Source organism: Mytilus californianus, unplaced genomic scaffold (genome assembly GCF_021869535.1).
Source record: "Mytilus californianus isolate M0D057914Y unplaced genomic scaffold, xbMytCali1.0.p SCAF_1, whole genome shotgun sequence".
In the NCBI taxonomy this organism is placed as follows: Eukaryota; Metazoa; Mollusca; class Bivalvia; order Mytilida; family Mytilidae; genus Mytilus; species Mytilus californianus.
Window position 1 is genome coordinate 112,404,555 of NW_026262581.1, and position 26,231 is coordinate 112,430,785.

At 32.1% G+C, this 26,231-nt stretch overlaps 2 protein-coding genes across 9 annotated transcripts in view; one reads left to right on the forward strand and one right to left on the reverse strand.

Annotated features, from left to right (window-relative positions):
* LOC127711284 (zinc finger protein 277-like) overlaps positions 1 to 26,231 on the forward strand; it is a 295,784-nt gene that overhangs the window by 197,528 nt on the left and 72,025 nt on the right. Inside the window, exon 2 of the mRNA XM_052217288.1 lies at positions 9,983 to 10,037. Coding sequence (XP_052073248.1) covers positions 10,010 to 10,037 — 28 coding nt within the window. The 5' untranslated portion in view covers positions 9,983 to 10,009. The remainder of the gene's footprint in view (positions 1 to 9,982; positions 10,038 to 26,231) is intronic.
* LOC127711014 (dedicator of cytokinesis protein 3-like) overlaps positions 1 to 26,231 on the reverse strand; it is a 131,477-nt gene that overhangs the window by 87,855 nt on the left and 17,391 nt on the right. For all 8 annotated transcript variants that reach the window (XM_052216964.1, XM_052216998.1, XM_052216989.1 and 5 more), the window contains exons 4-11: positions 18,278 to 18,333; positions 17,457 to 17,559; positions 14,617 to 14,762; positions 8,068 to 8,188; positions 4,307 to 4,473; positions 2,789 to 2,870; positions 629 to 689; positions 342 to 410 (exon numbers count right to left, since the gene is read on the reverse strand). In XM_052216964.1, coding sequence (XP_052072924.1) covers positions 342 to 410; positions 629 to 689; positions 2,789 to 2,870; positions 4,307 to 4,473; positions 8,068 to 8,188; positions 14,617 to 14,762; positions 17,457 to 17,559; positions 18,278 to 18,333 — 805 coding nt within the window. The remainder of the gene's footprint in view (positions 1 to 341; positions 411 to 628; positions 690 to 2,788; positions 2,871 to 4,306; positions 4,474 to 8,067; positions 8,189 to 14,616; positions 14,763 to 17,456; positions 17,560 to 18,277; positions 18,334 to 26,231) is intronic.

Below are 26,231 nucleotides of genomic sequence, written 5' to 3' on the forward strand. Positions count from 1 at the left end.
ATTTTTGTTTACTTAGTGACACAGGATCTGTTTACCCTTATATAGCACCTGAGATCACCCCGTGTTTTTGGTTGGGTTCGTATTGCTCAGTCTTTAGTTTTCTGTGATGTGTTTTGTGCACTGTTGTTTGTTTTTTCATCATTTTTGTTTTTTTGCCAAGGTATTGTCAGTTTGTTTTCGACTTATGAGTTTGAATATCCATTTGGTATCTTTGGCCCCCCTTGAAAGAGGTTTGTGGTTCATCGTTTATACTTAGGTTTCATCTTCCAATGAAACTGACAGTAATCATATTGTATGGATGTGTAAAAAGTGGATCTATACCATACAAACATACAAATTACCTCCTACACCAAAGGGTCTTCTGTATGGACGTGTTGGAGACTTCTTTGAACTGTCAGAAAACATACGACCTAAAAAATAGTTATAAATGAGTATAAACATTTTTGTCTACACAAACAATAGCAACTATTGAGTTCGTCAGAATAGTCCGTATATTTTATATTGTATATTTGATATAAAAAAATCTACCCGACTTCTTTTAATATGTAAAATATAAATATCATAAAGTGACAATTGACCATCTTAGAAGACTAATATAGCATAAAATTATCTGTTAATGAATACTTACCGATTCTGTAAATTCTAACAACTATATACAAATACTTCTGATATTCATCAAGTGGTAATTCCTGAAATCAAATTAGCAAATATTTATATTAAAATCCACCCAATCAAGTAACTTATTTAAATAAACTGTTAACACAGAGATATGTCTCGCCTTTTTTGTAATTTTGATAATGCAAATGTTGAAATTGAAATAGCAATACTTTAACATGTAAGTTATGCAAATATTCAAAGTCAATGAACCATGACTAAAGGTGCATGGCTAAACAATCACCATGGAAATGAGATGAGCCAATGCTAATACCACTGCATACCAAATACCATTGACTTATCACGTCATTCCCTTTAAACAAACCTAAACACAAACATTAACTTGTAAATAGTTATCAAAGGTACCAGGATTATAATTTAATACGCCAGACGCGCGTTTCATCTACATAAGACTCATCAGTAACGCTCAGATCAAAATAGTTATAAAGCCAAACAAGTACAAAGTTGAAGAGCATTGAGGACCCAAAATTCCAAAAAGTTGTGCCAAATACGGCTAAGGTAATCTATGCCCGGGATAAGAAAATACCTAATTTTTTCGAAAAATTCAAAATTTTGTAAACAGGAAATTTATTAAAATGACCACATAATTGATATTCATGTCAACACTGAAGTGCTGACTACTGGGCTGGTGATACCCTCGGGGATGAAATGTCCACCAGTAGTTATGTAAAAGTTTTAAAAGTCAATGAACCATGATGAGGGGGTGGGCTATATAATCTCATATGGAAACAAGACTTGCAAATGCCAATACATTTGCATACCAAATATCATTGACTTAACATTAGCAGTCTTAAACTGATCTAATCACAAACTAATACATGTAAACTAAGCGAAAGTTTCAAAGTCAATAGACCATGACTGAGGGGGCGGGCCAAATATTCTCCATGGAAATGAGATGTGCTCATGCTTATACATCTGCATACCAATTAACATTGGCCTACCACTAATGGTTCCCCTTAAACTGACATAATCACAAACTAATACATGTAAATTAAGCCAAAGTTTCAAAGTCAATAGACCATGACTGAGGGGGTGGGGCCAAATAATCTCCATGGAAATGAGATGTGCCAATGCTTACACAACTGCATACCAAATATCATTGACCTACCACTAGTGATTCCCCATAAACTGACCTAATCACAAACTAATATATGTAAACTAAGCCAAAGTTTCAAAGTCAATAGACCATGACTGAGGGGGCAGGGCCAAATAATCTCCATGGAAATGAGATGTGCCAATGCTTACACAACTGCATACCAAATATCATTGACCTACCACTAGTGATTCCCCATAAACTGACCTAATCACAAACTAATACATGTAAACTAAGCCAAAGTTTCAAAGTCAATAGACCATGACTGAGGGGGCAGGGCCAAAAAATCTCCATGGAAATGAGATGTGCCAATGCTAATACAACTGCATACCAAATATCATTGACCTGCCACTAGTGGTTCACTACAAACTAGACCTAATCACAAACTAATACATTGTTGATGCCGCTGCCGCCGGAAACAGCATGTCTCGCTTTCTGACTCTATCAAGGTGAGACAAAAAGTGACAAAAGCTAACAAAAAATATATTTGTGGATTAAACTTAATGTTAAACATCATAGTTATAAAACACTTCTTAGCAGCAAAATAGGATAACATGAGATAATAGAGCAAAGACTTCCAGACATTCACCTGCTTAAAAACAATCTGGCTTGAAAGGTACTGTGTAAACAGAAGAGAATCTCTTGATGTATTTTTCATTTCTTTTTTTGTGTAATTGAGTTGCTGTCTCATTGATGAACACCACACATTTCCTTTTGTTGACACACCTTAATGGCTCAAGCTTTGCAATTTTCCAAGTTAAAAAGGGCATAACTCTAGAACGGTAAGTGACTCACTGCCCATATTCAAACTCTGTCTGTGAGTTTTGGTTCTTAGCATTGTGTGTGAGTTTCATAAAATTTGGATGAGGAAAACTTAAATTAGAGTGTGGAAACCAAAATGGGACAGACAGAAGGACAGACAGACAGTGGGACTGACAGAAGGGTAACACTTGATGTCCCCATTGCCTATGGATGGGGCATAAAAAACAACAAATAACATGAAAGATCTCTGGTACTTACAGTAAAGAGACCAAAACAATTATCCAGTTTTTCTGGTTTCAGTGGAGCACCATTTTTGTTCATTCTTATTATAAACTGTTCACTACAAATAACAATTGTATAAATATTGCAGCATTTGCTTAATATTTATTATTTATTAAAGTTATTTTTTTTCTGTATTAATGGAAATTATAATAATGTCATTATATTGGAATAACCCAAAATTGTTTAAGTTAGTCCAAAATTTAAAATTGACTTTGGATACAATAGCACATTTGAACCTAACAATTATATTGATTTATTCTATAATATTTTTACTTATTTGGTTTTAAGTTTAAAAAAAAAATACAAAAACATTTTCCCAAACAATAAATTAATACTTCAAAGAAATAATCAGGCATAACATAAAAAATATTTGTGTCTGACCTAAACTAAGACCTTAAGCTTATAACTGAATGAGATTTGGAGATAACTTCCATCCATCATCTGTTTTCTTTACAAAAATTCTAAAGCTAAACTCACTATTAATTTTAAGAAAGTACAATGATTTGCAGAAGTTGAAATCTGTTGCTGGGTTGCTGTCTTATTGATATATACCCCACAACTCTTTTCATTCATATTATTCAAAGAGAATCAAAAGTAGATTATTAGCTTTATTAGATATTGTGTAATGAGCATATCAGCATTCAAACAACAATGGCAAGTTATGTTAAATTCTGCTTTAGAAATATGTTACATTTTCAAAAATCTAAATATGGAAAAGAGATTTACATGTATTTGGCTTCTTTCTTGTGAACATGAAGAGATATCCAATACTGTGGCTTTGATTTGTTTACAATGAGAAAACAACTGCATAGTTAAATCGATACTACTGTGAAAGTACTTTTATTCGTGGGGTACCAATTTTTGTGGTTTTCGTGGATGGTTTTATCAACGAATTTAAGTGTCCAATGAAATATAACAACTGTTGTCCAAATCAAGAAATGGAAAGATCCCTATGTAGATTTGACTACATGGATACTGGCATATAATATAGAGAATACATCAAATATCAGCAAACACACTATGAATTATATTTACAACTTCAGACATAGTTTTATCCATTTAATCTTTTAAAAGACTAAACTTGTACGACTATTAACCTTTTAATTCTCATGACAAATTAGCTTTGATCGATGATGTCAGCCGCACTCCCGGTGATGATATGCAATGATGAAGTGTTCATTTTATCTCCTCATAATTCTTATACGGAAATTTTTTTTTCATATTGTGCTTTGCTTTCCTATTTCCTTAGAATTGATTCTACAATTCATAGTACATTTGTGGCATTCTTTATCGAACTGTTTTCTTTTAAAGTGACATGTTTATGGTTTGATTAGAACCTTTGATGATCGTTAATCTGTTGATTATTTGATTTCGGGTTAATTAGTGTCATCACTTCTGATAACACATGTGCAACAATTATAATAGTTAGTAATAATTAGTTAATATAGTATTCGTATTCGAATCCAATCTCTTCCGAAGCACTAAAAGCCTTACCTGACAAATTTCTGATCTCTATTGTCATATACACTCATCACTATCTGAGATTCATCACCAACATTACACTGAGATACTTTCAAATTAACCAAAACATTAAAAACAATATCCGTATCTTTTGGAGTATTGACAGAGACTGATTTGTGTCTTTTCTTGGAGTATTTTGGCTACAAAAAAAAAAGAAATTGTAAATAATGTATGTGATAAACAACAACTTTAAACAGTGTGAAAATATATACCAACAAGAGTGCACACACTCAAATGGCTTGGCATCTAAATATATACCAACAAGAGTGCACACACACTAAAATGGCTTGTCATCTAAATATATACCAACAAGAGTGCACACAAACTGAAATGGCTTGTCATCTTAATTTTGTATAACTGAATAGTATGTTGACAAATAAAGGACTTGCCATCTTCTGGAAACTTTCTCTATGTTTCCAGGTAGGCATTTTTTTTTAAATTACCCACATAAACCATAAACTTACATTTCTCAGCCCATCTAAATGTATTGTACAAGGCTTAAATGAGAAAAATGGACATAGAATAGATTTAATGGTCACTTCTATGGCCAAAACAACAAATTAAACCCAACATTATTTCATTATAAACAAAACTTAACATTAATCTATGAACCAAGGAAATGCCGTCAAGGTTAGTTGACCCCTTTCAAACAGATATGTACACCTTACACTGATTCTAAAAACCAAATATAGTTGACCTAGTAACTGATATACTGACTTGAGCAAGAAAACTGAACATTGCTCTTTACCATGAAAATAAGGCCAGATGGCCAGGCAGTACATTAAGTAATCTTATTAACTTTAATACTATCAACTATATCTTACTCATAACATCTGAGAAACTCTCCTAAGCACTAAACAATCAATAACATTGTTCATTGAACTATCAAAATAAAGTTAAGGTCATATTCCCCCTGTCAAATCAACATGTAAAACTTATAATAATTTTATAGATCAAATACATGTATACATAACATATTATTAATAGAAACTAGAAAATTGATCTAAGAGTCAAAAGTTAAGGTTGATAATTGAACCCTTCAAAAAGTTCAAGGTCAGATTAATCCTTACATAGAGACATGAACACCTTACAATCACTATATACACTCAAAAAAAAGTTGACCTATATTTAAAGATAATGGTTTTTCAACAAGTATTAAATAAACTTAACATAATCAATGATCCATGACAATGACATCAAGGTCTGATAAATCCTACCAGACAGATTTGTACACCTTACAATCATTCCATACACCAAACATAGTAGATCTATTGCTTATAGTTTCTAAGAAACAGATCAAAGTATGAAAACTTAACGTTGACAAATGAACCATGAAAATAAGGTCAAGATCAGTTGATAAATGCCAGACAGACATGTACACTTTACAATCATTCAATACACCAAATATAGTTGACCTGTTGCTTATAGTATCTACAAACAGACTTAACCCGGAAAATTTAACATTGACCAATGAACCATGAAAATGATGTCAAGGTCAGATGAACCCTACCAGACAGACATGTACACCTCACAATCATTCCATACACCAAATATAGTTGACCTATTGCTTTAAGTATCTGAAAAGATGACCAAACTATGGAAACTTTAAATTGACCAATGAACCATGACAATAAGGACAAGGACAGATTATACCTGCCAAACTCTCTTTCCAATAACCAAATAAAGTTGACCTATTGCTTTTAATAGACCAAAACACAAAAACTTAACTTTGACCAATGAACCATGAAAATAAGGTCAGATGAAACCTGCCAGCTGACATGTACACTTTACAATCATTCCATACACTATATATAGTTGACCTACTGCATACCTGTCAATTGACCCGGATCCTGCGGGTGTGACAAAAGATTTTCACAAATCTGAGGGGTCACCCGGAACACCCACCAGGTGACCAAATAACCCGGGAATTCGGAAAATAACCCATTTTCACCTGGATTCCTTAGCCTTCAGACTGATTAGATATAAAGTGATTTCAATGAAATACCGGCAAATTCGTAATTCTTCCTGGACAAGAAGTTCAACTAGCTGTGTAAACTCAGCTCAATTGACCCATTTCAGTGCATGGCTTCACTTGACAGCTTTGGTGTCAAACACACTGTTAATTAACACCAATTACCTTAGCTTTAGGTCGTAAATAATTTGTGTATTTCAAAGTTGTTTTAAAAACAATTTGAGTTACTTCCCCTTTTTTGTCAATTCACAATATACTCCTTAAACTTATGGTTTTTTTTGTAAAAATATTAAATCTAAAATGAATTGAATGCACAAACATATCAGAATAATACTTTTACTTATTGTTCTACCTTAGAACAATTAAAAAATAAAAATTTTGAAAATTACTTTTTTCATCTATACCTCCTTTAATTGTTTAACTTTATTTTATTTTTCTCTAATATCAACATATGATATATTCTACTGTTTAAAAGCTGCACAAATGTATATAAAGAAAACACAAATTGGCACTTTGTATGTCATGGAATGAATATGAACAGGAATTAAGGCAATGTAACACAAATCTATCAATTGCCTCCATGTGCAATGAAATAATAATATGTACAATTTTAAATTACTTAATCATGTTGACATGTTTTGGAAACTTTGATATAAATTATAAGAAAAATGTCCCCTAAATACTGAAATTCACCTCGAAAAGTTCATACGTGTTATGACCTGAGATTTCATTCTTCTATGCAGGTCATCACCTGCATTTTCATTGTCATAGGTTGACAGGTATGCCTACTGCTTATAGTATCTGAGAAACGGACCTAATCACATGACTTTAACCTTGATTACTGATCCATGAAATAAGGTTCAGAATAGGTGAACCCTATCTGATGGACATGTAGACATACCTGCCAACTTTTCAAAATCTCCATGGGGGATTTTAAGCGCAAGAGGAACTTATGCTCCTCTTTTATTGGCATGAATGTTTTTAGTCTACTACTATATTGTTTGAATGAGTATGTATGTGTTTAAATTCCCTTTCTACTCATTTGAATGCCTTTTTTGAGGTGTTTAGTTTATAAAATAAGGAATTTCAAAATTCAGGTCAATACCTCTCATGAGGGATATCCCCCATAAATTGGGATAGTTGGCAGGTCTGTACAGTAGACCTTGCAAGGAACCCATATACCAAATATAGCTATCCTATTACTCATCATAATTGAGTATTTCACATGACAAAAAACACATTTTTTTAGCAGTCACTGAACCATGAAAATGAGGCCAAGGACAATGGACATATAACAGACACAAACTTTGTAGTAACATATAAGGCTGGTATATACAAAGTATGAAGCATCCAGGTCTTCTACCCTCTGAAATATAAAGCTTAAAAATCAAATCGCAGGACTAATATATGAAAACTAGGTAGCTTACACTATGAAATAAAATTTTTGTACAATCCTTTTTTATAGAAATTTCCACTCTGATCCAACTTCCTGTATTCATATATTGTTTCAAACAATGATTTTTGAATTTTTATGGTAAGAAAAAATTCCTTATTCTAAGTTTTAATTGGTCAATTATTTTTTAAAGTTTAACCTCTTTACCCTTAACACTACTTTCAATACTAACATGTTATACCAAATTCACTGAACATGAACCATGTAACAAGGTATTATTTTACTTAATATCAACACATCATCACGCTATACTCACAAGGAACAGTTTCAACTTGTGCGATATAATTTGACATACTATAGTCCACTCACCTGTGAAGATTTGGCATTTTCTGCACTTTGTAAGTGAACCCTGTATAACCTGACAATACTACATTTATCAACATCCACCTGTTCACCATCAACTCTGGGTATTAAGTCCATTCCCAATTGCCTGAAATGTCCAATAATTAATCAATAAAAAAAACAATAATTGAAACAATCAAATCTAAACAATTTATTATATGAATGCCAAATTCCAACTAAAGTGAGAAATTTACAAGATATGCTTCTGAGATATAGAAATAAAAACTATTCAATGGCAAATTAAATTACATAAACATAGTGCATGCAGAGTCAACCCAGCCAAAAATGCATACAATATTGTTCAATCTCTTACAATATGTAGTTTAATAAATGGGAAATGTGTCCATGGGACACAAATGATGCCCCCACTTGCATATAACGTTATAAAGGGACATAACTCAAGAACAGTAAAAGTGATGCCACCCAAATTCAAATTTGATCTGTGTTTTGTGGTAATAAGCAATGTGTATGAGTTTCATAGTATTTAGTTGAGGCAAACTAAAGTTAGAGAACGGAAACCAATTCTGGGACATACAGACGGACAAGGGTAAAACTTAATGCCCCCTCCGCGACAGCAATAGAACAAAATTGGCAAAATAACATTGATATACTGAAGTCACTCAAACAAGAAATGTAGGTCACTGTGATAAAAAGAACTAGGAAAGATAAATGCTTAATTTTGTTCAATGTTGTGAAAGCTCAATGACTAATTCTATATTTTCATCTATTTTGCCTAGAAGGGTCAAAGTTCAAAGGGATTAAGATGCTCTCCCCAAGTTTTGAAATTTTGATTTAACAATTAGATGGTTTTTGAAAAATTTAGGAATTCTTCCCTATGTATATTTTGAGGTTGTTGTTTTTTTTTACATAAAATTAAGTATCATCATGATGATTCCAAGCTCCAACACCATTTTTTCAATGCAATCACTAACCAACCACAAAATCATATTTTTGAAAATAATCAAAGAGGTCAAAGTAGATACATTGAATGATTGATGTTATGGCGAAGTATGAGATCATATTCAGATTACTTGAAAAACTATAAAAAATTCAACATTTTCACCAAATTTGAATACGATAGACACCTTCAAAAAAATATTTTTACCAAGAAATTCAATATTTAACATGTTAAAACTTAAATGATGTTTAATCCTATATATATTTTCTACATTTAATCTTTTTTTTTTCTTTTTTTTTAAATTACAATTTTTGCTAGGTGAATTACTAAAAGTGATGTAAATTGAATCTGAGGCCAGTAGGGTGCATTCAAATGTTGTAAATTGAATCTGAGGCCAGTAGGGTGCATTCAAATGAAACGCATACTAATGCGTAGTTACCATTTTTACAAAAGACTTGTCAAAAAATCTGCTTTCTTTGACAAGCATAACTTCCTTCTTAAAAAGATGTACAATTGATTGGATAGTAAAGGAATACTGAACTGAAGTTTCTCTTCCCTTTCCCATTTATGGAGTATATATATTTAGTTTTGTGTTACGTAATTCATTTACCTATGTCAACAGCTATCATGATCTTGATTTCATCTTTTATAAAAAGTAATTTAACCCTACCAGTATTATATTTTTCCCCATGCAATATATTTAACACAGTTCATTGTTATACACAAAATTTTAGTCAAAATCCAAAATAACGGTGGAATAAGTCATTAATCTTTTCAACCAAAGGTATACCTTAGTAATTTTATTATAAAAAGCTACATTTAATCAATTGAAATGTATATTACCAGTAAATATGTAAATAGTGGGTTAAACATTTGTATATAAAATAACGCTACTTTAAAGAAAATACATTGTTATGGGAAATAACGCTGCGACATTTCTTTAATAAATTGCTTTGCCGAGCGCAGCTGGCTACGACCGCAGAGGTCCAACCCTGAACAGTTGGGGCAAAAATGGACATAATATTCGCGCTAGATACAGGTATGAATTTGGATTGTAATTAAATATTTGACACATAATAGGTTTCTCACACAGAATAACTGTAGTCAAAGAACTTAGAATTGGTTATATGATTTGAATTTTATATTCAATTTTTTGCTTTTGTGCAATACACTATGCTGTTGCGAATTAGCCAATCCTAACCATCCCTTTATGGTATGGAAACTTGTGGTATAATTTCAGAGAGATCCATACACCGTTCCACAAGTTATTGTCTGGAAACTACAAAAATGCTTATTTGGGCCCCTTTTTGGTCCCTAATTCCTAAACTATTAGGACTACAACCCCCAAAATCAATCCCAACCTTCCTTTTGTGGTTATAAACCTTATGTATACAATGTTTTATAAAGTATAAAACATTGTTTACATAATATAATTTTTTTGCAGTCGTATAAAAATGGTTAGGATTTGCCAGATTTGTTTTATTTTTATGCCATTTTCATTTAAAGTTCATAATATTTTATAGCTTATAACTGATATAACACGTTTTATTATTAAATATCCAAATTAGTGGGGTAAATTAGTTCAATGAACTGGCTATCAATTACCTGTCATTATGTTATGCAATTCTCATTTAATTATAATACAGGTGCATTTACAGGTACTTTTAAAGAATAAACCACAAGATAATTTAATCTTGTAAACAGCTATTTACTAATTGGTACAAATAATAAAAGTATTAAACATTGTATACATAATATAAATTGTTTACATGATAGGAATAGAACATTTGATTTATTTTTACAGAAAGAACAGTTAGGCATATATATGTTAACCTGGAAGACTTGTTGATTAATCTATTCCATTTATAAATTTACAGATATTTTTCACTTATTTCTATGTGTTGTTTGAAATAATTTTAATATTTAATCACATTCACTCTGTTCCAGTAAAATTTATCCAGAAACTATCTTTTTTTTTGTGTGAATCATTTAGAGATCTACAACATAAAAGTAACTGGAATTTGTCAATCTTTCAATCTTTCAAACTCAAATTCATCTTTATATAATCAGTATTACAAGTCTTTTGTAGAATTACAAATATCTGAGCGCTAGTTTTGATGAAATTGGTCATGTAGCTTTTGTTTTAATTGAACGCTTAGCCACTTTGTGCTAAACTTGATTTGTGAAAACCAAATATTACTTTAACCACAATTACCAAGAATACATTTTTATGAAGGAGATGTGGGTATACTTTATGAAGGGGATGTGAGGAACACTGTCATGAGACAGTAGTGTTATCACAGTTTTTTTTATCTTTATTTATGTTATCACAGTTAACCAGAGATCCAGAGGTCAACAAACAGTCTTCAACAATAGACAGGTGTCTATATCATATGTCAATCTCTATATTGCCCCAGTCTAACAATGCTGTAAGTAAAAAAAACTTTTACTATCTGCCATGAACACCAAATTCTCCAAATAACGAAAAACATGAACATATGACAAAAAGTAACCTGTAATGTGGTTCCAGACTTCTGACAGGAACAGGATTATGTGTCAGTGTTAAATTGTTTATCAAAACATTAAACCATCAAAATATTTATAACATGCAATCAATCCTAATTGGTCTAGAATAAAAAAAGAATGAATGTAAAAGTACAAAGTCCTTTAACAAGATTGACTGGTCAATAATGCATAGGACATTGGATAATTTAAGTGTTAGGGCAGAGGGGGAAACATGTGAAGGATTGGGTGCAGTGACCTTCCAATTTTTTTTCTAAAACAGTATCACAAACTAGTCAAAACATTTACTAAATTTTATCATCAGTACAAGGACATCAATCGTAAATATAAAACAACATGCAGAAATCTTATACGTTCAGGTATTTCACATCCAATCTTATATGGTAATATTCTATACACAGCTCAAAAATGTCGTCATTCACCTCAAAAGCTAACCAAACCTTTAAAGATACTGTTGTCAAGTCATTAAAGATGGCATATTTTGGAATTAATATTGATTCACTCATAGGGTCTTTGCATCGGAAATAACACATGTTATGTTCCTCTCATATATTTTATGATGGTATGATACTAAACCCCGAACAGGAGGGATTATACTTGATTTTCATATGATGAAGACATAATCTTTCAATCAGTTTAATTGAGGTCTGGAGCTGGCATGTCAGAAACTGCTAGTAGTCCTTTGTTAATTTATGTATCATTATCATTTTGCTTAGTTTCTTCTTTCACCTATTCTAAATATCGGACTCAGACTTCTTTTCAACCGAGTTTTACTGTGCATATTGCTGTGTGTTTGTTTATTCTACATAGGCTAGAGGTATGGGGGAGGGTTGAGATCTCTCAAAACATGTTTAACCCCACAGCATTTTTGCACCTGTCACAAGTCTGGAGCCTCTGGCCTTTGTTAATCTTGCATGTTTTTTTAATTTCAGTTCATTTATATGTTTCGGAGTTTAGTGTAATGTCTATTTTCACTGAACTAGTACACATTTTTGTTTAGGGGCCAGATGAAGCACGCCTCCGGGTGTTGGATTTTCTGGCTGGGCTGTTTTCTGCTCTTTGACACATTTCCCATTTCCATTCTCAATTTTTTTTAATCAATCAGGGAAGGAAGAACTATTTTAAACCACTTAAGTCACAAATTCAACAGGGCCGACAAAGCTATTTTCAAGCAACTTAGATCACGAAGTACTTATGTAATCAGATATATTGGTATCTAGCATTTTTTAAAAAGAAAATCTTTTTTAAATTGTTGTATGAAAGGGTCCTCGATTCTTTCCTTTCTTTCGTATAATTTTTTCCTAGTTAGGCTGCTTTAATATTTGATTATTTACCAGTGCTATCCTGGTCTAGTATTTTGATCTTGTTTTTGCGGTTTAATGAATTTTTAATATTGAAAAGTAAAAGGTTATAATCACCATGTTACATTAAACATAGTGAAAAATACAAATAAGGAAGAATATTTTTTTGTCAATAGGTCACTTTAAATGAATAGAAACAATGAGAATTTGTAACCTATATATATAAAAGCTTGTACTACACTTATGGGAGTCATTTTTTAACAACTGTTAAAATATTAAAAGTTTTAAATGTATTAATTATAGGATAATTTAACTGTTGAAATAAATGAAAACAATGATCTATTGACCTAATGAATAATGACCTAGATTTTTCATCACCTGACTTAAAAGATACTTAAATTAATGACTTGTTTAACCACAAAATTATAAAAATCTTGATTATCTTCCTATCTAAACTGCGGTTTTAAGTGCAGAAGTCCTTTTGAAGTTAACAAAATTATTTGTGGTTTTTTCAGTCTTTTTTGTACCAAAGAAAACCTTATATATACAACTGCTACTTTTTAAATAAGTACAAATCATTAATTGGATGAGTCATTCCCAGATAAATGTTTATTTTTTTCTCTCCCTTCTCTAACTTCTACTTAGCAGGTCTACAATATGCTATCCCTCTCTAACATGCCCATTTCCATAGAAAATCATATCATTCTCTCTCTCTGACCTTCTCATTTTCTCAGTATAAAAATTCCTCTTCTAACCTTTCCAGTCCCAAATGCAATGACACCATTCTTTCTCTAAAAGTCTTGTATCCCTCTCTCTCTAACCCAAACATTTCCCTAGTCAGTGATACCAATAACTCTCTAACCTACATAGTTCAAGTCAATAATATCATTCTTTCTTTTACGTACCCATTGCCTTAGTCTAATACTACAGGTCTTGCATGGTCAAAGTCAATGATATCTATTTTGCTCTAACCTACCCATTTCGCAAGTAAAAAAAAACCAATTTTTGCTCTGTCCAATATCAATGTGAAATATATTATTCACTCTCTATATATTGTCTCTAATCTATTCATTCCCCGAGTCATTGACATTATTCTCTCTCTAACATACTCATTCCCCAAGACAATGATGTTATTCTTTCTGTAACCTATCCATTTCCCTGTCTACAATATCCTCCTTTGACCCACTCGTTCCCCTAGTCAGTGATATTATTCTTTCTGTAACCTATCCATTTCCCTGTCATTAATATCCTCAAATGACCTACTCATTCCCTAAGTCAGTGATATTATATATATTCTTTTCTAACATTCCCATATCTCCAGTCTTCTTTATCCACCCCTAACTTACCCTTTTCCAAAAGGATAGGATATCTAAAGGTTTCAAAACAAGTGGGAATTGGATATATATAGATTCTACCACTGCATCGAGTGTGATATGATATTTATCCACTCGAGACAGTTAAATTTTCAAATTTATAACGGGAGGCTCGACGAGTGTTATTTAAAATTTTACTGTCAAGAGTGGATAAATATCGTATTGCACGAGATTTGGTGTTGGAATCTGTTTCTCTAATGATTTAATCCTTCTTTTCGAATGATCTGCAAAAAGATGTGTTCTTTCTATGTGACGTCATCAGGCATGGTCGCATTTTTCTAATGACGTCACAATGGGAATTTCAAAGGAGAGCAAGAAAATTTGACATCATAATCGAATTTTAATCTATGAAGAACTGAGATCAAACGAACCACACGTTTATTAAATAAAATTAGTACCACTATCTCTCTCTCTAACTTACCCATTTCCCCAATCTACAATATCAGCTATTTCTTCTTTCAGTTCTACCATGCTATCCTCTGTTAACATATTACTCATTAGTTTTCCTCGTAAAAGAATTAATTCGTTCATTGTATGGTAAATTTGAGTAAGTACTAAAGTTGGTCCCTGAAAAAAAAATAATAAAAAATTATAAACTGTTATCACAGAGATATGTCTCGCCTTTTTGTAATTTTGATAATGCAAGTGTTGAAATTAAAATAGCAATACTTTAACATGCAAGTTATGCAAATATTCAAAGTCGATGAACCATGACTGAAGGTACATGGTTAAACAATCTCCATGGAATGAGATGTGCCAATGCTAATACAACTGCATACCAAATACCATTGACTTATTATAAGTCGTTCCCTTTAAACAAACCTAAACACAAACATTAACTTGTAAACTATGTAAAAGTTTCAAAGTCAATGAACCATTATCAGGGGTGGGGCTATATAATCTCCATGGAAACGATACTTGCAAATGCCAATAAATTTGCATACCAAATATCATTGACTTAACATTCGCAGTTCATCTTAAACTGATCTAATCACAAACTAATATATGTAAACTATGTAAAAGCTTCAAAGTAAATAGACCATGACTGAGGGGGCGGGGCCAAATATTCTCCATTGAAATGAGATGTGCTAATGCTTATACAACTGAACACCAATTAACATTGGCCTACCACTAATGGTTCCCCTTGAACTGACCTTATCACAAACTAATACATGTTAACTTAGCAAAATTTTCAAAGTCTATAGACCATGACTAAGGGGGCGGAGCCAAATAATCTCCATGGAAATGAGATATGCCAATGCTTATACAACTGCATACCAAATATCATTGACCTACCACTAGTGGTTCCCCATAAATTTACCTAATCGCAAACTAAAACATGTAAACTATGAAAAGTTTCAAAGTCAATAGACCTCGACTGAGGGGGTGGGGCCAAATAATCTCCATGGTAATGAGATGTGCCAATGCTAATACAACTGCATACCAAATATCATTGACCTACCACTAGTGGTTCACCATGAACTAGACCTAATCACAAACTAATACATTGTTGACACTGCCGCCCCCGCCGCCGGAAAAGCATACCTATGTCTCGCTTTTTGACCCCGTCAAGGCGAGACAAAAATGGATGAAAGACTCAAATGGCTGAGTCACAGAGATTATTTCTTAAATAAAAGATCCTTAGAAAGAAAGCTAACAATATCAAAAGCAATGAACCTATTTCTAGCAAGTTACAGCTTCAGATTTGAACCATCACAAAGTCAAGGATTCAGTATATTCATGTATTCATGTTTAGTAGAAGTTTCCTTTTTCAATGTATTGTAAAATAGAAATTTTTCTATCATTGTTATTTCACAAATTTGCCTCTATTTCTATGAGCTGTGATCTTGTCTTTGGAAGTATTGAGCTAGATTTCAATATGGATCTTCCTTGTCTTTGGAAGTATTGAGCTAGCTTTCACTATGGATCTTCCTTGTCTTTGGAAGTATTGAGCTAGAATTCAATATGGATCTTCCTCCACTTATTTGTTAACTTACATCCAAAGTTTGTTCCAATATAATGTAAGGTCCTGGAGTTATCATTAGGAAAACCCTTTCCTGCATATATTTCATTCTAATTTTAGAAACTAAAACCTTGACTTGTTACCTCAGAATCAATAGGGGTCTTCCTCTAATAGTTAGTGAATAAAGTTTGGTTCTAGTCATACATAAGGTTCAGGGGTTATTTTTTGGAAACTCCTATTCTACATTAATTTCAGTATTTTTTATAACTTTGGCCTTGACATTGGAAGCAATTGTCTCCAAATCAAAAAGGGATTTTCCTTTTAGTATATGTATCCATACATGCATGTTCATTACAATCTAATGCAAGTTTCTAGTATTATAATCTCAAAATTCCTTTCCTGCACTAATTTTTGTCTATTTGTAGTAACTAGGACCTTGACATTAAGTGTAGTGACTCAAAATAAATAGGGATTGTCCTCCCATTATATGTGACCATATCAAATTCAAAAAGGTAGACAAAAATTTTTGCACCAGATTTTAGAAGATGTATTAGTCAAAGGTTTGAACTTTTAGCAACAAATATAAAAATATTAAAGTGGTTACAAGTTCTGTAATAACTTCATCAGATAAACTGAATGCTAGGAGCTTTGAAAACCACATATATAAAATGTTTCCTGCATCAAATCCAAAATGATCTAAATAGTAGCCTAAAGGTATCTTAGGTCAAATATGCCTAAAATCTAGGGAGTTGCAACATTAGTTTAAGTACAGTTACGTAACTTATCAAAACTAAATAAATGCCCTCAAAATGTGTTATTTCAGTCATGTAAACTCTGATGAATTGTCTTCTGGGTAGAACATTTCCTTGGTGTCTAACATGTCACCAGCAATGGTACAGAATGAAGAATAGTAATATAAATTTAGGATACCAAATTCAATGCCCAGATAGACTAATGGAATAATCTTCATACAGTACACTAAATATTAAATCAAGATTTTTGAAAACAGAAAACTGCTATAGTTTCTCATGAAAATCATGTGTAAGACACTACTGTAAATTCAGAAACTATTGCGTGCATACAGACATTGCCATTTTTTGAAGAATGGACAAACATGCAAGATTAATTATTGTGGTGTCAGGAAAATGTATATCAGATATCAGAAAGTGAGTTCTTATTATTACAATAATCACCAAGTCGCATTATTCACATTAATAAAAAACTTGCAATTACTTCTGAATTTACAGTTTTAAGATGCACATACAAATCAAGTTAACTTGAAATTATAGCAAACAAACCTGTCTAAGAAATAAATTTTTCCATGCCACCCACCATTCTCGGAGCGTGAATGTCAACTCCATGGCCATTGAATCTTCCTTTGGTTTCACTGTCTCGAATTGTCTGTAATAAAAAAAACAGCTATAATTTTTCCATTGAAGCATATGAACAAAATCAAAATTATCTAGATATAGTGCACTCCTGGTAAGATTAACAAAATTTCCAATAGGTCATTAAGACTTCAAATAAAGGTAACAGTGATCCAATTCCTCTTGAATGCAGACTACAAGTAAGTACCAATAATATTTTGCTGTAAATCTCAGTGTACCATTTCTAGAATGCTACTAGAAATGACCTAATTTGTTCATGTTGAATGTCTTTTCAAATCTAATCATGTTTTTGGGTTATTGTCTCATTGAACAATAACCTAAATCTCTCTTGATTCATACTTACTGAATAATAGCTTAACTCATCATATAAAAATATGTAGATTCTTACATAAAACTATTGAAATGCTGAATAACACATGGTCAAAGATCTAAATCAATGACACTTGAAGTTAAATAAGTCATCATAATTTTGTGAGAGTAAACTTTTAAAATGTTAATAATATTAACCTGAAAACATAGTTTACTAAGAGTGTATTATGACACTCATAAAACATAGTATTACTGTGGGTACATAAGTTTTGCAGTATTGTTTGTCACATTATGTTTTGGATAATTTATTTTCAAAGATCAATTAAATCCATACAGTTTTCTCAGAAATCGTTTTTTTACAATTTAGCCAGTGGTAATATTTGCTATGTAGATATATTTATGACATGTACTATAAAGCTTACCCTGGATTTTCTACATCACAGTCTTTGGTATGTATATACATCTTTGGAAATATTCCCTGAAAATAAATAAACATTCTACCACTGCATCAATTGAGAAGTAATATTTATGATCATTTATCTACTCAAGATAGTAAGCTTTCCCAATTTTACAATACAAAAGCCTGCTAAGCATTTTAAATATTTACAATTTACTTTGAATAGTAGAGAAATATTGTGTCCCACTAGCCAGTTAGTTTCATAAGGTTTATATGACACATTGTGAATGAAATTTATTGTTGAATACTTTTTTTTGTGGCAATTTTTAAAACTTTTTGATGTATTGATATAAGAGAAGATCATTCGTGTTATTTTACTATGTGGAGAAGTCCTGAAAATTAGTTGGCTAACAGTATAGAGAAACTTCAATGTTCTTACTGTGTATAATGTTACTCACAAAACAAAGAGTTTAAAAAACACCAGTTTAGTTTTTTTTGTCATGTCATATTTTGGATAATTCATTTTCAGCTTTAATAAATAATAAGGTTTAAATTTTTCCAGCTTATCTGTAAAATTTGTGCTCATTCTGTGTAATGTCATCAGTATACAAAAAAAAAAGGAACAGTGGTATGACTGCCAATAAGACAACTATCCATAAAAGACCAAATAACAAAGATGTAAACAACTTCCTGAAAAATAAGACCTTCAAAAAATGAAAAAAGCCATACCCTATAGTACGCCCATGTAACAAAATATGAAATACTGCAAAAAGAATACAGATTTAAGCTAAGAACGATAAACAAAAAAAAACAAAAAAAACTGGTTAACACAGAGATATGTCTCGCCTTTTTGTACTTTTGATAATGCAAATGTTGAAATTAAAATAGCAATACTTTAACATGTAAGTTATGCAAATATTCAAAGTCAATGAACCATGGCTGAAGGTACATGGAAAAACAATCTCCATGGAAATGAGATGTGCCAATGCTAATACAACTGCATACCAAATACCATAGACTTATCATAAGTCGTTCCCTTTCAACAAACCTAAACACAAACATTGACTTGTAAACTATGTAAAGGTTCAAAGTCAATGAACCATGATGAGGGGGTGGGGCTATATAATCATGGAAACGAGACTTGCAAATGCCAATAAATTTGCATACCAAATATCATTGACTTAGCATTCGCAGTTCATCTTAAACTGATCAAATCACAAACTAATACATGTAAACTAAGCAAAAGTTTCAAAATCAATAGACCATGACTGCAGGGGCGGGACAAAATATTCTCAATGGAAATGAGATATGCCAATGCTTATATAACTGCATACCAAATATCATTGACTTACCACTTGTGGTTCCCCTTGAACTGACCTAATCACAAACTAATACATGTAAACTAAGCAAAAGATTTAAAGTCAATAGACCATGACTGAGGGGGCGGAGCCAAATAATCTCCATGGAAATGAGATATGCCAATGCTTATACAACTGCATGCCAATTATCATTGACTTACCACTAGTGGTTCCCCATAAACTGACCTAATCACAAACTAATACATGTAAACTAAGCCAAAGTTTCAAAGTCAATAGACCATGACTGAGGGAGCAGGGCCAAATAATCTCCATGGAAATGAGGTGTGCCAGTAATAATACAACTGCATACCAAATATCATTGACCAACCACTAGTGGTTCACCTTAAACTAGACCTAATCACAAACTAATACATTGTTGACACCGCCTCTGCCGACGCCAAAACAGCATACCTATGTCTCGCTTTTTGACTCCGTCAATTAACAGAAATGACAGCATATGTAGTCATCATTTTCATACCATCACAAAAGCAAAACCATAAAATGGCCTGCAAAGGACATTAGAGCGATAAAAAAAGATGTTTGAGCGCCAAAGTATAAGACATAAATTTGAGCACTTGAATTTTGGGACATTTGAGCAAAAATTCAAAAAAAGCATAGGACATCTAGGATATTTGAGCAATTTTTTTTAAAAAGCATAGGACATTTAGGACATTTGAGCAAAAAATTTAAAAAAGCATAGGACATTTAGGACATTTGAGCAAAACAAAGAATAAGCATAGGACATTTGAGCCAAAAAAAATAAGAATGATGAAGAAGTACCATCTTCACTAGCCAAGGGTTACGATCTAGTCCCCTCCTCTCCATCCTTGGCAGATTTCAAGGCTGTGCCATCTACCGGTAGACAAGAGTCACGCCCATTACGACTGCATCATTTTTGACCAATGACAGCACTTGAACTCTCTTCAGTGTGGAGGTGTAAAAATGGTAGTGTCTAGTGTTTAGATCAGGAACCGAAAAATATATGTTTACATTCCAACATTTGCGCAAGAAACATACCCAGGAACTCCAATTAGTTGATTGAAAACTTTAAAATTGTCACTGAATATTGTCCAATGTTTTTGGGGTAAAGACTTGTTGAACAATCAGCATGTGGCAATTGTTTATTTACATTTTCTACATTTACACGGGATCATCTTAAAGGTGCTTTTTGATTGGATGCAACCAGTTACAACTGCAACCAATGAAAATCATTACCTTGTGGATTCGAAATTCTATCTTAATTCTGCCAAGGGTGGAGAAGGGGGACTGGATCGTAAACCTTGGCTAGCAAAGATGAAGGAGTACCTATTCTGTGCGCCAGATATAATCTGTTATGCCTGCTCACCACGGGGAGGTGGATGTAACCACTCTATATCGGAAACTGTCACAAACAAGGCTCTTTTTTTCTTTTATTAGTCTGGGTCAAAATTATATCAATTTTAACATGTTCATGTATTAGTATTAAGATCTCAAGTGCCAAGGAACATTTCACTTTATAAATATATGAAACTTAGAGCAAAGAAAATGTGCATAACCAATGAATTACAGTAGAATTAACTACCGTTTAATAGCCAGATCTGTGCAAATTACTTGGCTGTAAAATCAAATGAAATATATTTGTTTTAAAAACTTACTCTTTTTCTTACTTTTTAAACATATTTTCTTAATTCATATAAAAGTATCACAGGAAATTTGGCTCAAAAGAGGGACGAAAGATACCAGAGGGACATTCAAACTCACAGATCGAAAACAAATTGACAACGCCATGGCCAAAAATAAAAAGACAAACAGACAAATAATAGTACAGATGACACAACATAGAAAACTAAAGACTAAGCAACACGAACCCCACCAAAAACTGGGGGTGATCTCAGGTGCTCTGGAAGGGGTAAGCAGATCCTGCTCCACATGTGGCACCCGTCGTGTTGCTTATGTTATTACAAATCCGGTAAATAGTCTAATTCGGTAGGTCACATTTGTGAAAAGGGAAGGGGGAAGGGTATTGTAGTTACATATCCGATATCATCTGTGAAACGGTTATTCCATAACGGTCAACCAACTCCTGGCGTCCGTAAAATTTATGAAGGGATGATTTCAACTTCACCATTTGGAACTCTTGGTTTAATAGCTTCCTTGTGAGCAGCAATCCTCTATCAAGGAAATCATGATAGGAAATACAAGCCCGGGAATATGGTATCAATTGGGAGATCTATACTCTGTATGCAGGCACTGCTGGAATGTTGCTACATAGAAATGGAAAGTTCACAATTGGGAAGCTGAAATCATCTCTTTTGTCGTAAAGTTTTGTTTTCAACCGACCCTCATTGTCAATTTCTAGATGTAAGTCAAGATATGAGGCAGACTTAACTGTATCTGTAGTATCCTTTTTCTCTAGTTCGATGGGATAGATTCGTTCAACATAGTCACCAAATTTTGTATTATTTAGTGAGAGAACATCATCTATATAGCGGAACGTAAAGTTAAAGGATATTGCTATCTTTCTTCCTAAGAAGTTCCTGTATGAAGTCCTCCTTATAATAATAAAGAAACAAGTCGTCAAGAAAAGGGGCACAATTGGTTCCCATTGGAATTTAGACAGTCTGTTGAAAAACACGTCCTCCAAACGTAACAAATATGTTGTCAATCAAGAAATCAAGCATCTTGATAATTTCAGTTTCAGAGAATTTTTTGTTTGAATCAGAGTGATTCTTTACAAAGTAGGATTTATCCCTCCCCAAGACAAGATACTTGTATCTACGTTCACCATTCTTTTTAATGAAACAAAGTAATACCAACTCTTTCAATTTGTCTTTTAGTTTGGAATGGGGAATACTTGTGTAAAGTGTAGAAAAGTCAAATGTTTTAATACTATTGCAAGATGAGAGAGTATTAGATTGTATGTACTCTAAAAGATCTTTGACTCAAATGTCCTATTTTAAAATCTAGGTAAGTTTAATATTCAAGCGCTAAAATGTCCTATGATGTCAGCGCTCAAATGACCCTATGTGCATTTTTTATTTTCACTCAAATGTCCTATGCCAAAAATGACAAAGGTCCTAATTTTCAAAAATGAAAACTTGAGAAAAAGCAAAACACATTTTGATTATCAAAAAAATAACATATTGAGCAGAATTTAATTGACCAAAAATTAGAAAAAAATAAAATAAGGAATTCAATCACGAAGTTTAAGCCAAAAAATTGTTAAAATTTTTTTTAATTAATGAACCAATTATATAATGAAAATGTGTCCATCCCAAATATTTAATGTAAAGATGTATAACAGTTTATTATTGAGAACCAAAAACTTAATATTTCAGAGCATCCTGTACCTGAAGTTTATGTTCTGAATGTAATTTTGGTCATTTATGTAAAATTGAGAATGGAAATGGGGAATGTGTCAAAGAGACAACAACCCAACCAAAGAGCAGAAAACATAGTTAATGTTATTTTACAATGACAGAACACTGTAGCAGCTGAAGCGTGGTTTAGGAAATGTTAATGCTTCAAAATAATGAAACTTTTTCAGCAAATGAAATCTGAGTGACTTCTTCATATTGCAAGTAGGTGATATAGTTGACACTCATTACTTCAAACCAGATCAGATGAAATCTCAGTTCAAGATCTTTGTCAAGTATATATTAGTGCATAGAATTTCCAGGAAAAATCAAATAAACTGAGTAGATAAACTGTGAATTGAGTAAATATATTTATAACAACAACAAAATTTAAGTTTAATAATAAATATCATGAATATGTTTCCTAGCAAAAAAAGGATAAACACAATATGTAATTTTTCAGGTCATCAAAATGTGACAAAAATGTATCTAGAAAAAGACGTATTTTTCAACTGATTTTAATCATTAGCACCAAAATGAGTTCATGCACTCGTTTTAAAAAATGACATTAGGTTTAATTATGTAGGAAGATCATTAGTAACAACTTTTATGGAAAAAATCACCAATGCATTTTTTTTTAATTATATAAATAAATAGCAAAAAGAGCATGTGAATATTTCATAAAGAATCATTTCCAAACAATTGTTGCACATATTTGCACATATTTAATGTGTACTTTATATATAGTACATGTATGTAAAGAAGATAATCCAAATGTTTTTAAAAATATGAAAGACAGAATCCAAAGACAACCACTGAATTACAGAACAGGCAAACATGTTTAACTACATAATGTACCAACTATCCAAAAAATGTATTTTACAGAAGTTAAAAAAAAATAAATGGGGAATGTGTCCATGGGACACAGATGATGCCCCAGCTTGAATATCATATAAAGTTATAAAGGGACATAACTGAAGAACGGTAAAAGTGACGCTACCCAAATTTGTACTTGAACTGAGTTTTGGGGTAATAAGTATTGTGTACAAGTTTCATAAAGATAGAGAACAGAAACGAAAAATTCAGCAACTTTTTTATTTGAAAAGGGGCATAACTCTAGAACAGTAAAAGTGACAACATAAAAATTCAAACTTGATCTGTATTTTGTGGTAATAAACATTGTGTATAAGTTTCATAAAATTTGGTTGAGGCTAATTAATATATAACTTAAGTTAGAGAACGGAAATGAAAAATTCAGCAATTTTTCCATTTGTAAAGGGGCATAACTCTAGAACAGTTAAAGTGACACCATCAAAATTCAACCTTGATCTGTATTTTGTGGTAATAAGCATTGTGTATAAGTTTCATAACATTTGGTTGAGGCTAACGAAAGTTAGAGAATGGAAATGAAAAATTCAGCAATTTTTCCATTTGTTAAGGGGCATTACTCTAGAAAAATTAAAGTGACGCCACCAAAATTCAAACTTGATCTGTGTTTTGTGGTAATTAGCATTTTGTATAAGTTTCATAACATTTGGTTGAGGCAAACTAAAGTTAGAGAACGGAAACCAACTTTGGGACATACTTACATACGGACGGACAAGGGTAAAACTTAATGCCCCTTCCACTACAGCGGGGGCATAAAAAAAACGTAGTGTTCATTTTTTGAAACAAAAAAGTCCTATTCAAATTATACAAATTTATGTAAAACAAAAAATATTTAAGGTAAATATATTTAAAATTTCAACCACATTAATCTCTAAAATTAGCACATGAAAGTATGTTAGATCTGTGTTTTGTGGAAATAAGTATTGTTTTTAAGTTTCATAACATTTGGCTGAGGCAAGCTAAAGTTAGAGAATGGAAACCAATTTTGGGACATACATACATACCTATGGACATACAGAAGGACAAGGGTAACACTTAATGCCCTCTCCGGTGATGGCGGAGGCATAAAAATTGAATATGTTATATACTTGAATGGCTATGTTTGTATGTGAAACATGTGTACATAGACCTTCTTGAAAAAAATCCTTTATGTTATCTAATTTGCAGAATTGTCCTGCTATTGAATTATTGTCTTTTCTACTCTAATTTGCAGAATTGTCCTGCTATTGAATTATTGTCTTTTCTACTCTAATTTGCAGACAGTTTTTCCATATGCAGTGACACTAACCTAGACACCTTTCATTAGAAATTTAGCAACCACAAAACACAATTATGTGTGAGGAAAAACTTTATAATTACCAGAAACTTGTTTCATATGACTTTAACTAAGACAGATCTTCCAACAAAGTTTAGGAGGAAAAACAGCAATCTGGTGTTATATTCCTTGTTTAACAAGTTTTGTGTTGTCCTGCATGTAAACCCTATATCTTTTCTTTTTTCAATCGATATATAGAACTACCTTAACACTGAACCAGTGCACGTGTCTCCTGTACAAAGGATTTAAAACTGCATGTAAATAGATAAAAACTGTACATATTTTTATACCTTAAAGAAATTTAAAATTCATTGACTTTATATCCTAATAAATCACCTTTATTCACAATATAATTATTAATTTGCCCTAAACACATTACAAAGTAACTTTAACCTATGAGATGAACAGGTATATTAATCTCAAATTCATAAAAAACCCACATTTTGAAAAATCATAGGATTATAGATAAGAACAAAATATTCATTAATAAAATATACAATGATTTAAAATCATCTTACTTCTTAAGGAAATTATATTGGTACCAAATGACTTGTACATATATATTAAACTGTGACCATGACATTGAAATCATATGACAGAAATGAAAATTCTCAGTAATTAATTTTTGTTTTGGACACCTGTCTGTATAAACACCTTAGGCTAGACAATTGATGTATGTAAATCTAACAGGCTTGTCTATGACTTCATTCATGCCTGTGATACATTTATCTGCAAGTCACATGTATATTAAAATATCTTTAAGTCACATGTAAATTAAAATAAAAATTTTAAATTCTTGTATATCAAAATATTCTTTAGATTTAAATTTGGAATAAACCTAACGCATTTACAAATTGATGGTTCCTAACACGAACTGATGCTAGTCCCTAGAAGAGTTCCAAATGATAATCCTTTAATTCCTTGCTCCTTGTCCTCAAGGATCATAGTTCCTGAAGAACTCAAGGACCTTTAATTTTTGGTTCCTACCCTTAAATGATGCTATTCCTGATCCCCACATATTTTTGTGTTTAAGGCGACAGGTTTATTGTATGAATAATAAACTACTGTCAAATGACTAACCCA